Genomic DNA, 14141 nt, shown 5'->3' on the forward strand with positions numbered 1-14141 from the left:
CACCATATATAAATACAAATATAACTTATCTGTCAGTTGTACCTTGAAGTTTTCTATTACCCTTATGCATGTACACATTCATAAAGGATCTCCTTGTTGCAAGCCAGCTTTGCTGTTGTATTATAGTGTAGATTTAAGATATTAAACTAAAACATAAACTATTTTACATTTTTATAAGGCTGAACAGCAGACGTACAACATTTTAAATAGTTTTTGTTTTATGTTGGAAATAATAATTACCTAAAATCACCATGTTTTAACTTGCACTGATGCCTCCAATCGTTTAAGGAGGCTCTGTGTTGAGTATTTTCAACATAAAGCTTACTATTTGATAACCTTGTTTGTTTATTTTAGGAAAAACTTAAATAAAAGTACTTATCTTTGTCCACATGTTCTTTTCCATATGTATTTATGTGGCAAGAAAAGAGTAAATGGAGCCTCCTATAATCGAACCACCACCACTGTATGCTTTTATTTTTTTATTACTGTCTTTTATTATCTATTTAATCCCACCTTATTTTCTTCAAGCACCGGAGTATAAATAATAATTTTGAAACTGCGAGGCTTTTATGGCCTCGTTTATGCAAAGAGGGAGGGGGGAAAGTGTCCTTTTTTTTTTCTGTGTAATACCTAACTTCTGCCTGCAGGGGGAGTATTGTAATTTGCATGTGGGCGGAGTCAAACGCTCTCTTGGAAAGATGAGGCCGTCCTAAACTCTGGGTGTTGTTTGTCCCTCAAAGTTTATTTCTTTATCAAATGAAATTTAAATGTTACCCCGCTTTAGCTACTAAAATAGAAAATTACCCTTTTTTATACATATGAAAAACAAAAAAACTAATTAGCACTATTTTTGTCTTTATTTGATACGCAACATTTGTTCTATATCCTCTCTTTTTAAAAACAAAAACAAAAAAGCGTTTTAAATTCAGTGTTACCGAAATTTAGTCAAAAATTATAACTGTAACAAAAACCGTGCAGGCTAAATTTAATCCTCTGTGATACACGCATTCTCTTCCATTTCAGGAGCTGGCTGTGCGCACAGATTAACGGCGTTACGGTATTTGGCACCATCCTCTCTGCGCACCGTGCCTGGCAGCGGCTCAACTCTCGGCTTCTGCAGACACCGTGGTCGGAAAATGCGCTCTTCTCCGTGGAGCAGGCGGTCTCTGTTGCTTCACACGAGCGCACGGGATGATTGCGCGTCGCGGAGCGGTTATTTACCACCGAGGCTTTCTAGGTATTGGTGAGACATACAGGGAAACCGTGTCACAACGTGCGTTGCATGCAGTCCTGGGATGTATTTTTCCACTCCGCTGACTTATCCAACCCTCGCAATGTGCACACTTGTAGATTTGATCTAAAGGGCGTGTCGGCTGTTAGGCTGCGCGTTTTCAACTGGGAATCCATTTGTCTGCAGGGGGATTTGAGCGCCAAGAAGGAGCTGACAGACAGACAGACGGAGGGAGCCTGTGGTCTTCAGGCAAAGGGGGGTGGGTTTCTCGACTGCGCTGCGCAGACAAGCGGCGGAGCGGACAGCCTCTGTAAACCTCGTCCTCCTCCTCCTCCACAACAACACGGGACAGGAGGAAGAAGGAAAGACAGGGGAGGAGACGTGCAGGAGGTCTGTGGGGTTGAAATCTGGAAACATACGGCGGTAAAATGACGATGTCTGTCCCGGAGAGGAAATCAGGATCGGAAGGGAAGGAGGAGGAGAGCGAGGACGAGAGTGAGATCCTGGAGGAGAGTCCCTGCGGCCGCTGGCAGAAACGCAAAGAGCAGGTTGGCCGGGGTTTTTTTGTTTTTATCTTAATGTGAGTGGATGGGGTTTGTTTTTTGTTTTTCCTCTGTGGTCACTCTGGACCTCCTGTGTGTTATCCAATGCTTGAACCAGGCCGAGGTATTGGCGTTTCTGCAGGAATCCACCAATAAATCTCACACCGTGACATCCGGTGATCGGCATAGCCTACATGAAATCTATTTCAGTGTGCAGACTAAACACCCAGAGGAGCAGCTTGCACCAAGGCCATAAAAACTGGATACAAACATGCAGCCTTTGATGGGTTTGACGGTTTAAATGTGTGGGACTCCACATAATTATAACCTCTCCCACATTTTGATTTAATATTATATGCATGAATGTAGCAGGTAAGGATTGATTGGATTATGCTCAACTTTTTGAGGTAATAAAAACCTGCAACCCAGTTTAAGAGTTTAAGATTGGCTTTTAAGTGAACTCTGACAAACATTTCCAAAATGATTCACTGTTCTTGAACTTTTTTCATATTTTCCCAAGGGTGGCGTGTTCTGTTCAGCCGCCCTATGTCAGTACTTTGTAGAACCAACCTTCACTGCGATGCAGCTGCAAGTCTGAGTCCGTATGTCTCTATCAGAACCTGAAAGTATTGTCCTCTTTGCTCAATCTGATTGGATGGAGAACATCCAAGAAGATCAATGTTCACATTTTGCCTCAGGTTCTCAAATCGTTGTAGGTCTGGACTTTGATTGAACCATTCCTTTGAATTTCTGGGTATAAGTTTAGGTTGTTTTTCCTGCCAGCAGGTGAATTTCCATCCCACTCTTAAGCCTTTTCTAGCCTCTTATAGATTTTTCTCCAGGATTACTCTGTATTTGTCCATAATCTTGCAGAAAAACGTCTCCACTGGATGATGCTGTGGGTGTTAGTTCTCCACCACACATAAAGTCTTCTCACATATGATTTTAGGGGTGTCCCTATCTCCTATTGATATTGGAAATTGGTCAGATTTCAGCCTGTATTGGCCTGCATCTAAAACCTCTGATATTAACTCGTTGATAAGACTCCACTCCAGCATTTAGTCCGAAATAAAAGTATGATTCATGCTGATATTGGATCGAATCAATATCGATATCGTCCCATGCTCAAAGATGCAATATCGCTATTGTATCGGAAGTGAAAAGGTTTTATTGGGACTTGGTGGACGGCAATTTTTGTGATTTTGCTGTTGCTAAATAACCTAAGCCAGCTTTATGTTAGGAGCTAAAATTGTACAATAGATCCATCCATCCATTTTCTAACACCCTTGTCCCAAGTGGAGTCTGGGGGGGTGCTGGTGCCCATCTCCAGCGAATGATTTGGGCGAGAGGTGGGGTACACCCTGGACAGGTCACCAGTCTGTCGCAGGGTTTATACAATAGATGTGAACTGGAAAAAGTTTAAAAAGCCAAAAGACTGTGAGTTTTTTTTTTTTTTTGTTTGTTTTTTTATATACTTTTACACTATGTTTTATTATCTGTATGATAAACAAAATCTTAGTCCCACAATCCCTAGTTGGGATCTGTTTACTCTCGTCTTTGATGAGAATTGTGTGAACTGTGCAGTTTTAAGATCTCGCAGCCATAAAATCTGACATTGCATCATAAAAGCATAGAGGTCATGGAGAAGTGCATTTCCGGCAGCTCAACGAACTCTAAATCAAAGTGTGTTCTTTGCATTTATATGCAAAGGTTGTTGCATATAAATGCAACAACCTTTAGTGGGGGTCAATTTATTGATTAACTAATCATAGATTATTATTTACTTGTTTGGAGGGTATTGTTTAGGAAGAACATACCATTACAAGCTTAAAAGACAATACCTCTCAACACAAATCAAATAATCATTGATAAATATTTTAAAAAGGAATGCATCTTTGGCATTTTGATGTGTTTGGACAATCTAAAAAAGCATGTTGTTTACATTGTGAGCTTTATGTCAAAGTTTCTTGCCATGAATTAGAAATAATGTTTTGTTGTGTTTGCCCCTGCAAGGTTAATCACTTACACCAAAGTTTCACAGCTAAACATCTTTATAAGGAATAAATATCTCAGAGTAAATCACTAAAGTTGCATTGACAAATATCAAAATGCCAATTTGAAGTGCATTTCTTGCAACAATATCTTCACCATCTTCCTATATCCGTGGCTCATATTCATATGGATGAACCGTTTTCCTTCTATATACACAGGAACATCAATTTTGTTTTTTTTTTTACAAAATAATGTTTTGTTTATTAAATATCAGAATTCTACAGCCAAAAATTTATTAATAAGAAGACTATAAATATGTCTGTCACCAGTCTGTAGCAGCAGTTAATTAAAGAAATCATTTATCTGTTGATCTTTCACCTTGCATAACTTTATTTCTGTTTAGTTTCTGTAAATGGTACTTCCACAAACTTCAAACTAGCTGTCCAGTTTTTGACTGAATTTGGATCCCACCTGCGATTTAATGTAAGAACTCTCTTGCTGCTTTTCTACATCTGTTCTGGACATGTAACATTTTGCAGCGCTACGATTTTAGGAGAGCCGTTTGATCCATGCTCTTTTGTTGAATATGATCTGTTTGTGTTGTTGCATTAGAAAATCTCTTTGCCCCCTTGATTTTTGCAGAGGATCTCATCTCAAACTGGAAATAATGAGATGTTTCATCAAATACCTTAATGGTACACCACTCTCTAACCGTTTGTGACATTTAAATGGACAAGGACAGATGCACAGTTGTTGCTTTTATGTGCTTTTATTAATAACATCAATTTTATGTAATTTACTTAATTATTTTTTGTGTGTGTATAAATATTGGGAGGTGGATGGTTTAATTTTAGTGACTCAATTCAGAGGCAGAGCATTTTCCTGCTTTTTATGTCATGTTTGCACCACAACTATTCCTTCAGTGACAATAATAAAACAAATTTATTTTTAATTATTAGGTTATTTAATAATTTGTCAAAGCAGGTAAAAGGCAGTAAATTCTTGTGGTTTGCAAAATTTTTCACATTTTGTTGCATTACAGCAACATACTGTACTTCATTTTAAGTCTGGATTTTATGTCATAGACAAACACAAAATACTGCATAATTAATATGTAAATAAGCATTAAATTATTATTTTTTTAAATAAATGTGTATTTGTATTGAACCCTCTTTATTGTTCTACCTCTAAATAAAACCCAGTGCAACCAATTGATTGTTGGTTTATTGGAAAATATCCTTTTTTTATTAAGCCCCCTTTACTCTGGCACTACTAAATAAAATGCAGTGTTTTAATTGCCTGTGTGCCAATCACAAAAAATCCCAACAAAGTAGACTGAAGTTTGTTCAAGGGCTATGAATACCTTTTCAAGGCATTGCATTTCACCTGGAAATGCAATGCCTGCAAAGCAAGTTTACGCACTTTGCTGAAAATTTTAGTTTACTCGATTTCTGTTTCATTTTAGTAATTTTTGGTTGTATTTCAAGGTTGCTCGTAAAAGCTTGCGCACCTCGACACAATAACAACCACTGATTTGAGCAGTTAATAATTTCACTCCTTCACCCTGCAACTGTTGAAAACAGAAACTGGTTCAGAAACACTTAAATAATTTCTTAGCATTCTTGTGATTTTATGGTTTGTCTTTTTATGGATTTAAATATTTGTTTTGGTAAAAACAAGAGGAAACGGAGAAGGCAGGCTTGCATCAACTCTGATTTCATGGAGTATTCAGGTTGCTGAGTATCTATGATGGAATATAACCCAGAGTTTCAAGCTCCCGTGTTTGTTTTATGTCATTCCCAGCTGGTAGATTTACAGCAATACATCCAATTTATGTGAGGAATCTAAGAGACCTGGAGAAGTTGGATGTTTCAATGTTGTGAAGCTGTGGGTGTTGCTGCTTCCAGCTACTCTAGATAAGGTTGAAAATTCAAGTTAAAGATTATCTCTTGTACACACGCCAGGTCTCTGGAAACCCATTTAAAGTTCTCCATCTTAAAAACATGCAGACCCACAATCCTCCCCACCCTCATGAGTTTCCACCCATTGATTACCAACCGCTGCGTTGTCCGAACTGTCACGTTTCCCTTTGCACCTCCCCGAGATGAGAGCATCAGTCCAATATTGTCGGAGGTTGAAGCATAAATCCTATAAAGGCAGGGCTTTAATTTTTGGTAGTAAATGTCTGGTAATTTATTACAGTTTTATTTTGTTTTTGTTTTTCTTCAAAGAAGAAAAAGTTTTATTGTTTTTGTTTTCCAAATGCCAAGATGTTAAAAAGTTGCAAAAGATGTTTACGTAACATCTGGAATGCCAAACTTGGGCGTCAGTGCAAAGCACAATGTTCACCCAAGAAAAAAGCTGTGCTAAGCTAGGTTTCCAGTAAGTGGAGACCTAGCAAACCGGTGGACTATTGAGGGATCTCAAAACGCTTTGTTGAGAGTCAAGTCTGCTTGACGTTAAAACTTGTGTGAAGTGGTTCACTTTTGAAGAGAGAATGATGTTAGCACATTCAACTTGGTGACAACTAGTAGCAGTCTCCAAGATTCAACCTATTTTTTATATTTTTCAATATATAAACTAACCATTAGCAAATTATGGTCATTTTTATAATAATAAAGCACTTTAAATCACAGATTATTTGGTTGACGTCAGGTTATTTTGGAAATCTAACAAAAGACTTTCTTATTTTGAAGAAACTGAAGCTGAAAAATCTTTTTATTTTCTAATAGAATGAGTCTTGATATATATTTAATTTATACTTTTGTATTTTTAAAAGAACATACAAAAGTAAGACAATCACAAGGAGTAACAAATTAATGCAATGAGACATTGAACCATTGACTCACTGCTATGGATGTTTGTAATTGATGGATTTCCTCTTTAACGCTCAGCTGTGTTTTGCACTGCGTTATTAATCGAACAAGCAGTTTAATCTCCCTGATGACCTGAGATAGTTTTGATTTATTTACATTTTTATATTTTGCTGATACGATTGGAAAATAGTGTGTTGTGTAATTAAAAGCACAAAAATAAGCAGAAGCTGCAGCAGTAGTTTTGGCCATTCACTTTTTTTTATCCCTTAAGTGGCAGCACAAGATGAGACATGAAATAAATCAAGCTAGAGCTGGTGGTTTAACTTGTAACATTCTTTAAGGGACAAACTAATTTAACTGGGAGGGGAGTTGTTGCACAGTGGTGCTGAAATGTTGTTCTGCTTCTCCTTTAGTTGGAAAAGGCATGTCATGTGCAAAACAATTTAGAAAGTAGGCGGTCTGGAAATATTTGATAGCTGAGATTTTCCACAAAAGTGTTTGATTTTTACCAGAAAACTTTGAGACGTTTTTAGTGAGTATTGGCACAGTGCATACCAGCTCACTAGATTACCTAAATCCTTTTAAATGCTTACAAACATTCTGATTTTTACCCCAACTTTGGATCAAAACTTGTTCTGTCAGGGGAAGACCTGCTCAGAAACTCTTCCATTGAATTTTCTATTTTACTCTAAATTAGTTTGGTGAAGATTTCCTGGGGTTGAGCAATAAAATGCCGACGCAAGTCAACCGAATCTTACAGTTGACAAATAAAAGAAGCCATTAGCCAGTAGTAGCAGAGCATTTCTTCTTCTAAGTCCTGGTCCAGTAGCGGATTGTAGGAAGGAGCTGCCCAACCCGACGTGTCCTCTTAATCTTTCATAGTCCATAATAATCTGCCTATGCTGCCCTTTCAGGAAGGTTTCCCTCTCAGGTTTCCCTCCAGGGGATTCTGGGGCAGTTGACAGTAGCGAACCTGTTTGTGCATTGCTCCTTGCAGCTGTAGGGCTTTTCCAGGAAGCACGTTTAAATCCCAGGATACTTTTACAGACAGTGTTTTATGCTTTCTTGAACAAGTTAGGATCACTTAATGGGCTATAAAAACACTTTAAATACATTTTTTGCACAGAATTATTCTTAGACAATGAGATTTTAGTCTGGTCAGTTCTGCCTGTTTTGAACTCCTTTCAGAATGAGCTACTTTAGGGTCTCTTTGTCACTTTTAATCAAAATAATCTGCTAATCTCAACATTTACACTCACACATGAAAATGGCTGCAAAGAGATGCACAATTAGACAGCTGTACATCTTTGAAAAGCATTGGTAGAGCCTCCTGCACAACCAACAATGCAGCAAGTGGTTTTTGAATGCCAAGTGAACAACAAAACACTTGTCTTTTCCAGCAGTCACGGAACAGCAGTGCTCAGTTTTATTTTGCTTTTAGAAAAAATATCAAAAAAAACCTTGTTTTGTTTTTGTTTTCTTTTTTCTTTGGCGGTAGAGACCATTATTGACAGCCACAAGACATGAAATGGACAGTTTGGGAATCAAACCTGGACGGCTGTTTTGCTCTAGCTCTTCACCACTCAGCTGAAATTTGTTTCTCTAAATATTTAAAATCGTAAAGTTTTATATATTCACAATGTCGCATTGGGTTAAAGAAATGTATTTCACTTTCCACGCCTTGTTGCAGTAGTTTTTGGTTAAAGATGATTATTTTTTCAAGTTTTTCCAGTCGCCTCTTTGTGTGGGAACCCCAGGGAGGTCCTGCTGTGTTTCCACAAGCCCATCAGCTGATTTATGACTGACTTACCAACACAATATTGTCTGCACTTGTACATGTTTGGACTTGCTTTATTATAGAGTTGCTGTCCTTTCAATCAGTGGAGCTCAGAAGCAAAACGGCTAATGAACGTCTGCAGCGTTATAAAGTTATAGAAAATGGCAGTACTTTCAGCTTTCACTATGACTAAACTGTCCGCCCCATAATTTGTGCAAAGATGGATATTATCGGTCTGGTATTTGAGACTAAATGTGGTAACTGAAGCTTTGGCAGCGTAACTTAATTACAGATGGTCAGAGGAGGAGGAGTTCTTCATGTTCCTGCTTGTCTCTCTATTTAAAAATGTCTTTTGCCTCCACTTAGAGATGATTACATAAATAATTACCTAAGAATATTAATTTACAGCCCCATATTGCTTATTGTCATTCTATTATTTAGGGGTTATTTTTCTAAGGCAACTAGTTGCTATCAGTTGTTAATGTATAAATTCACATACAATATGTGCAAAAATCTACCAAGATCCTTGCCAGTACCTGTGAGTGATTTGGACTCTAAATTTTATTGTAGCATTTTTTTTTATAATGATAATAAAAAAAAAGTATGATAAAAAACGGTTAAATACATTTTTGCTGTCTTTCTTTATTTAACTTTGTGAAGAAGCCCATTTCTAAAAATGGACACCAGTGTGATTTATATCACCAAACTGCTTAGAATCACTGCTTTGAATCATAATTTTCATCCAAATTGAAGAAAACTGTAGTTTTTGGGATTTTCAAACATTGATTTGAATTTATTGTTGTTGCAATAAATTCAGATTCCTACAAAAGGTCATTTTCACAATAAATGATACAATAAACTTCTACTGACCGGATCGATTTCTATCTGGACTGAAACTCAAAAATCCAACCCTTTTGTGGTTAGTTTTGCTAACTAGCTAACAGTGTGAAAATTGTTGCTGTGGGAAGAAGACTCACTGTGACTTTTTAAAAACAAAGTTGGAGGAAGCACAACATATCTACATAGCTACTTGATTGGAAAAAGTATTTTTGTAGTTCATCTTGCCTCAGTTTGAAACAAAAAAAGCAAGATGGAGGCCATTTTAGATTTATGTTTGAAAACACAATGTATTGATTGTCAACTCTTTGCTTTTCTTTGTAAAACTGACTTGGATTTTTTTGTTTTCCCAAAAATATTGCTAAAATCTTCTTTTTCTTGTTCGTCTGACCCAGATATGATGAGCCAAATGCATGGCTTCATGATTGACAATATGACAAATAGTTACTCAATAACTCTTGAGTGATGGAGGGAAGCAGCATAAATGATGATTTCTTGTCAGAAACCGCAGCTCAGTGATCATGTGATCCAACCTGTGGTACGTCGACGTAACCAAAACATCGAGGTCACTGGGGGTCATGAGATGTGCAGAAATATATACACTAGCGTGGTTGTTGGTGTTTTCCACTCCAGCAACATGAAACGGAGCTGCACCGACCTTCTGCCAGCTGGAATTGAGAGCTGGTATGCATAATAACACTTCGAGGAAGGACCGATATGTCCACCAGGATCTTTCTAGAAACTGTTCCTGTGATTTGTGTCACTTCATATTTCAAGCCCAACAGGAATGGTGTCTAACCTCCAATACCAGGCTGCATATGCAAGATCTTTGAAAGAGTGTGGTCATCTTTGGTGACATGTGTGAAGGATTTTGAGGGTTGCATCATAGGTTTCAGACTTTTACACATGACAAAGAGACTTTGTTTAGTTCACTAAACACAATGGAGTCATTATACTTTGTATTTGTGAGCATGCTGGAGTCAGCTTTTTTTCCTCTGCCTCTTTCAACCTAAACGCAGCACTTAGTATTTCAATTTTATCTAATTTACTCAGCGCAGAGATAGCCTGACATCACATGAGGCAGCTCTTTGAGCCTGTATCCATGCAGAGGAATGATAAAACTAAACGTGCTGAATCCTGGCTTCAACCCTTTAGTCTGGCAGCTTTTCAAGGAGGAAATCAATCAGTAAAAAGTGAACCAACATGGTTGGCACTGCTCACCGAGGCTAAGTATTTTATCTTCCATTAAAAGTTTAAGCCAGATTTCATCCAATTTCTCCAAACAGTCCGTAGAACAAATTTAACCAGACTTTCACACGTCAGGATCGGTTTACAAGGCCGGCTGCGTTTGCTTTAGCTGATAAGAACGGTTGTGTAATGCCTTCTGAGAAAATACTTGAAGTTATTTTGTTACTGTTATGTCGGCTGGGATTCAGGAAGTCTGCATTAAAAACTGGGACACAAAGTCTGGTAGACAATATCAGTCTGAACTTTATTCAATCTCTTAAGCTAATAAAAAGGTATTTTTCATCATATTGCAATGAGAGGATTGGTGTTTTTATGTATGGTTGTATTTATTCTGCAGTATGTATTCAATGTACTGTTGAAAAAAAAGAAATGTATCGCCTTATGGCAGCAACAACATATTTAAAGCAGCATAGCATTATAAACTGGGCTGAAACAATAAATATTGATGTATCGATTATTGAAATAATTGTCAACTAATTTAGTAATCAATCATTAACTGGAGAAAACACTGAATAAGGCCATTTGCTGAAACATATTCAGAGCAGTAATTAAGCTAAAACTATATTTAAAAAATTTATACATTTGCATTTCAGATGAAGTAATAAAAAACATTGTAAATATATCCTACTCAAAACCCAAGAGGCAAAGTTTTAACTTCACCTTGTTCAAATCCTTGCAAAAATTATCCTAGTAAGCACCTTTTGCTATCTAGTTCAACTCTTCTCTGTATTGAAGCTTTTCACATTTTAATGTTAGAAGTATATTTTAGCTACAGATGCTACAAATTACCAAGAGTTCACTAAAGGAATTCTGTGTTAGTGTATTTTATGGAATAAAATGTTTATTTTCATATTTAAAAAAGAAATGGAATTGTTTGCATTTTTTATTTCTAATATTGGTATAAAATAGCTTAGAATAAAAATTAGCATGCCCAACTTCTCAGATTAAATTAAATTGTGAAAACAGTGCAAGAATCTGAAACTTACAAGTCGAATAACTTGACAGAGTTAAATGATCGGATTAATAAAATAAGTGTGTGTATACATACAACATTCAAATTTATTCATATTTGGTATTTCTAAATGGGTTTTTGTTTCAGTTTTGTCCAGAAATGTTCTCGTCAACACAGTTTTTCTGCTTCTCTTTGCTCTCTAGACTCCTAACAACAGCTGAGTTATGTTTGAAACTGTGACAAATGTTGTGACGTTTGCTTGTTTACACAGATTTAGCTCACTGGATTTGCAGAAGTTCTGTCATTAAAGACACAAATCCTTTTATCCAACTACAAACAAACAGGTCAATGCCAGAGCCATGAGAGGCAATAGAGTGAGCGCCAGCTTGATCTGTGAATTACACTTACTGTGGTACCTCTCCAAACCAGTACGTGTCACTGTGAAGAAAAAAGGAATATAAAGTTAACCAGAAATAAGCTTTCTACACAAAAACAAACAGAAAAAGTTGAGCTTTTCTATGAATGGCCATCATTAAATCTGCAGTAGTTTCAAACAATTGTATTTCATGCAATTACTTAATTGATTAATTTGTTTATTTTACATGTAAAACAAAGTAGTTAATTTTTGCATTACTTTGAAAATCTAGCAAACATTTAGCAATTTATAAACTGTACCAAAAATGAATTAATAATCATCAGTGTATCTAGTAAACTGATAAAAGATGCACAGTAAATAATAATTAGCTAGTAACTTGATATTGTCTAAGATTCATCAAACTGAGATTTCTCTGACTGCAATCCAGGCTATGAGATGAAATTAATGGACTTTTGTTGAATTCTCAAAGTACCCTGTGGATAAAGTAAATGAAAATGGAAAATTCTGGAGTTTTAGCTGATAAATGTGTAGGAACAGTTTGAAATGACTGAGCATTTTTATATTGGGCCTTTTTAGTTTGAAATTGATGGACGCTGTTTTTGCTGTGTTATCTGTAACTGCTGAACTATTCCTTAGCTAATCTCTCTAAGCACCTGTTTTCCTCTTTAATCTGGCTCCTACAAATATCCTCTTATCTCTGAAGAAAAATGCATGTTGTCTTTCGGTTTATAATGGCTTGGTGGAACTGTTTTAAGTAGTTGTGCATCGCCGAAAGAATTGTTGTTGGACTGTGAAATGTTTTGTGATAAGATAAGATAAGATAAATCTTTATTGTCATTGTCACAAGGACAACGAAATTTAAAAGGTGCCATCAGTCAGTGCATATGCTTAAAAACAAATAATAACTGTCTCACAATTCACACACAATGTAAGAATTAACAAATAACTGGTAAAAAAAATATTTTTATATTAACAGAACAAAGAGTAAAATACCTAACATGCTTCATGGGTGACACAAATTTGTAGAAAGGTTTTCAGCTTGGTTTGTTGCAGTAGAAAAACTTAAGTTTTGATATGTTCATTCTTTCAGTAAACTCTGTTCAATTGGGGACCAAAACTGCAATATTTCTTACATTTTCAGTTGCGCACTGCATTGCGTCAAACTAAACAAACAATTTGAAAAACCCGTTAACCCAAAAAGTATGTAGTTATAGTGTGAATGAAAACAAGACGTTCACATTTACTGTTTTTGTTTCACAAATATAACAGACTGCTGTGGTTCAACAGAACATTACAGTGTTTTCCTCTAATTTTTTAAAAAAAATGCAAAGCTAAGAATCTCATTTTTAACATAAAAAAAATCTCTTTTAAAAATGAGTTGAACTCAACATCAAAATATGTATCACATAAAAACCTGTAAAAAGTAAAAGCTTATGCACACTTTCATGAAGATTAGAAAGACGTCTCTATTGAAGTAATGACCATCAGTGTTTTTAATAAAATTAAAATTTAACTTCCATGTCATATAATACACTATTTTGTCTTAGTCTGTCAAATAAAATCATATTTAAGTTGTTGAAAACATGGAAGAATTCAATGGGTGGGATTATTACTATTGTATTTTTTAAAATTATGATGTAGCTTTTTTATTACTTGATAGCATGACAGTTTCACTTTTAGTATTTTTAATATTACTACCCTCCTGCTTCCAGGAAAAACACCAATGTTTTCCACCCTGCAGGTCACTTTTATTAAGAAATCTGCGCATGAATATCAGATGTAAAAACATCAGGCACCCGACTGAGTGTAAAACCTGCAGACCCGGCTGTTCTCATACAGATGGAGACATGTGTTTAAACTGTCAAAAGCGTTGGAGTTCTGCAGGAAGTTGTCGACGAGCTGGTGGAAAACTGCTTGGCCAAGCGTTCATTCATTTCAACATTTCAGCAGCTCATATCTTGACCTTTGAAACCAAACATGGCTATCTGTGTGTGCATGTCAAATGCACACTTACTAAAGGGCATGGAGACACTTGGCCTTGCAGAAGAACAACATGCAGACATTTAAAAGGTTAAATGTGAGGATAAATGGAGACATGCTCTTCTGTTGCTTGTCTTTATCTGTATTTTTTGTTCCATTTGCTTTCTTTATTTAGTCTGTAGTCTGTTTTGCAAGCTGAAATGAGATTTCCACACCCTTTTCTGCAGGCTTTATCCCATAAGAAACTGCTTTGCATTGAGAATTTGAATGCGGCCGCCGTTTTTGAGGCTGAAAAGTAAAGCACCTTTCTGGGAAGCAGCAGCTGAATTAAATATGCTTCTCGGCATTCATCAATCAGGGAGGTGGTTGATGAATTAAATATAGAGGCGG

The 14141-nt window shown here is 36.4% G+C and overlaps 1 protein-coding gene across 2 annotated transcripts in view; it reads left to right on the forward strand.

Moving 5' to 3' along the window:
- The first annotated feature begins 1048 nt into the window (after positions 1-1048).
- Positions 1049-14141, forward strand: part of nrbp2b (nuclear receptor binding protein 2b) — a 31125-nt gene continuing 18032 nt past the window's right edge. Inside the window, exons 1-2 of one of the 2 annotated variants that reach the window (XM_028005103.1) lie at positions 1049-1237; positions 1418-1779. In XM_028005103.1, coding sequence (XP_027860904.1) covers positions 1660-1779 — 120 coding nt within the window. In that variant the 5' untranslated portion in view covers positions 1049-1237; positions 1418-1659. Of the gene's footprint in view, positions 1780-14141 lie in introns of both variants that reach the window. The other variant, XM_028005104.1, reaches the window with a different exon arrangement.

The sequence above is a fragment of the Xiphophorus couchianus genome, chromosome 21 (assembly GCF_001444195.1).
Source record: "Xiphophorus couchianus chromosome 21, X_couchianus-1.0, whole genome shotgun sequence".
Classification (NCBI taxonomy): domain Eukaryota; kingdom Metazoa; phylum Chordata; class Actinopteri; order Cyprinodontiformes; family Poeciliidae; genus Xiphophorus; species Xiphophorus couchianus.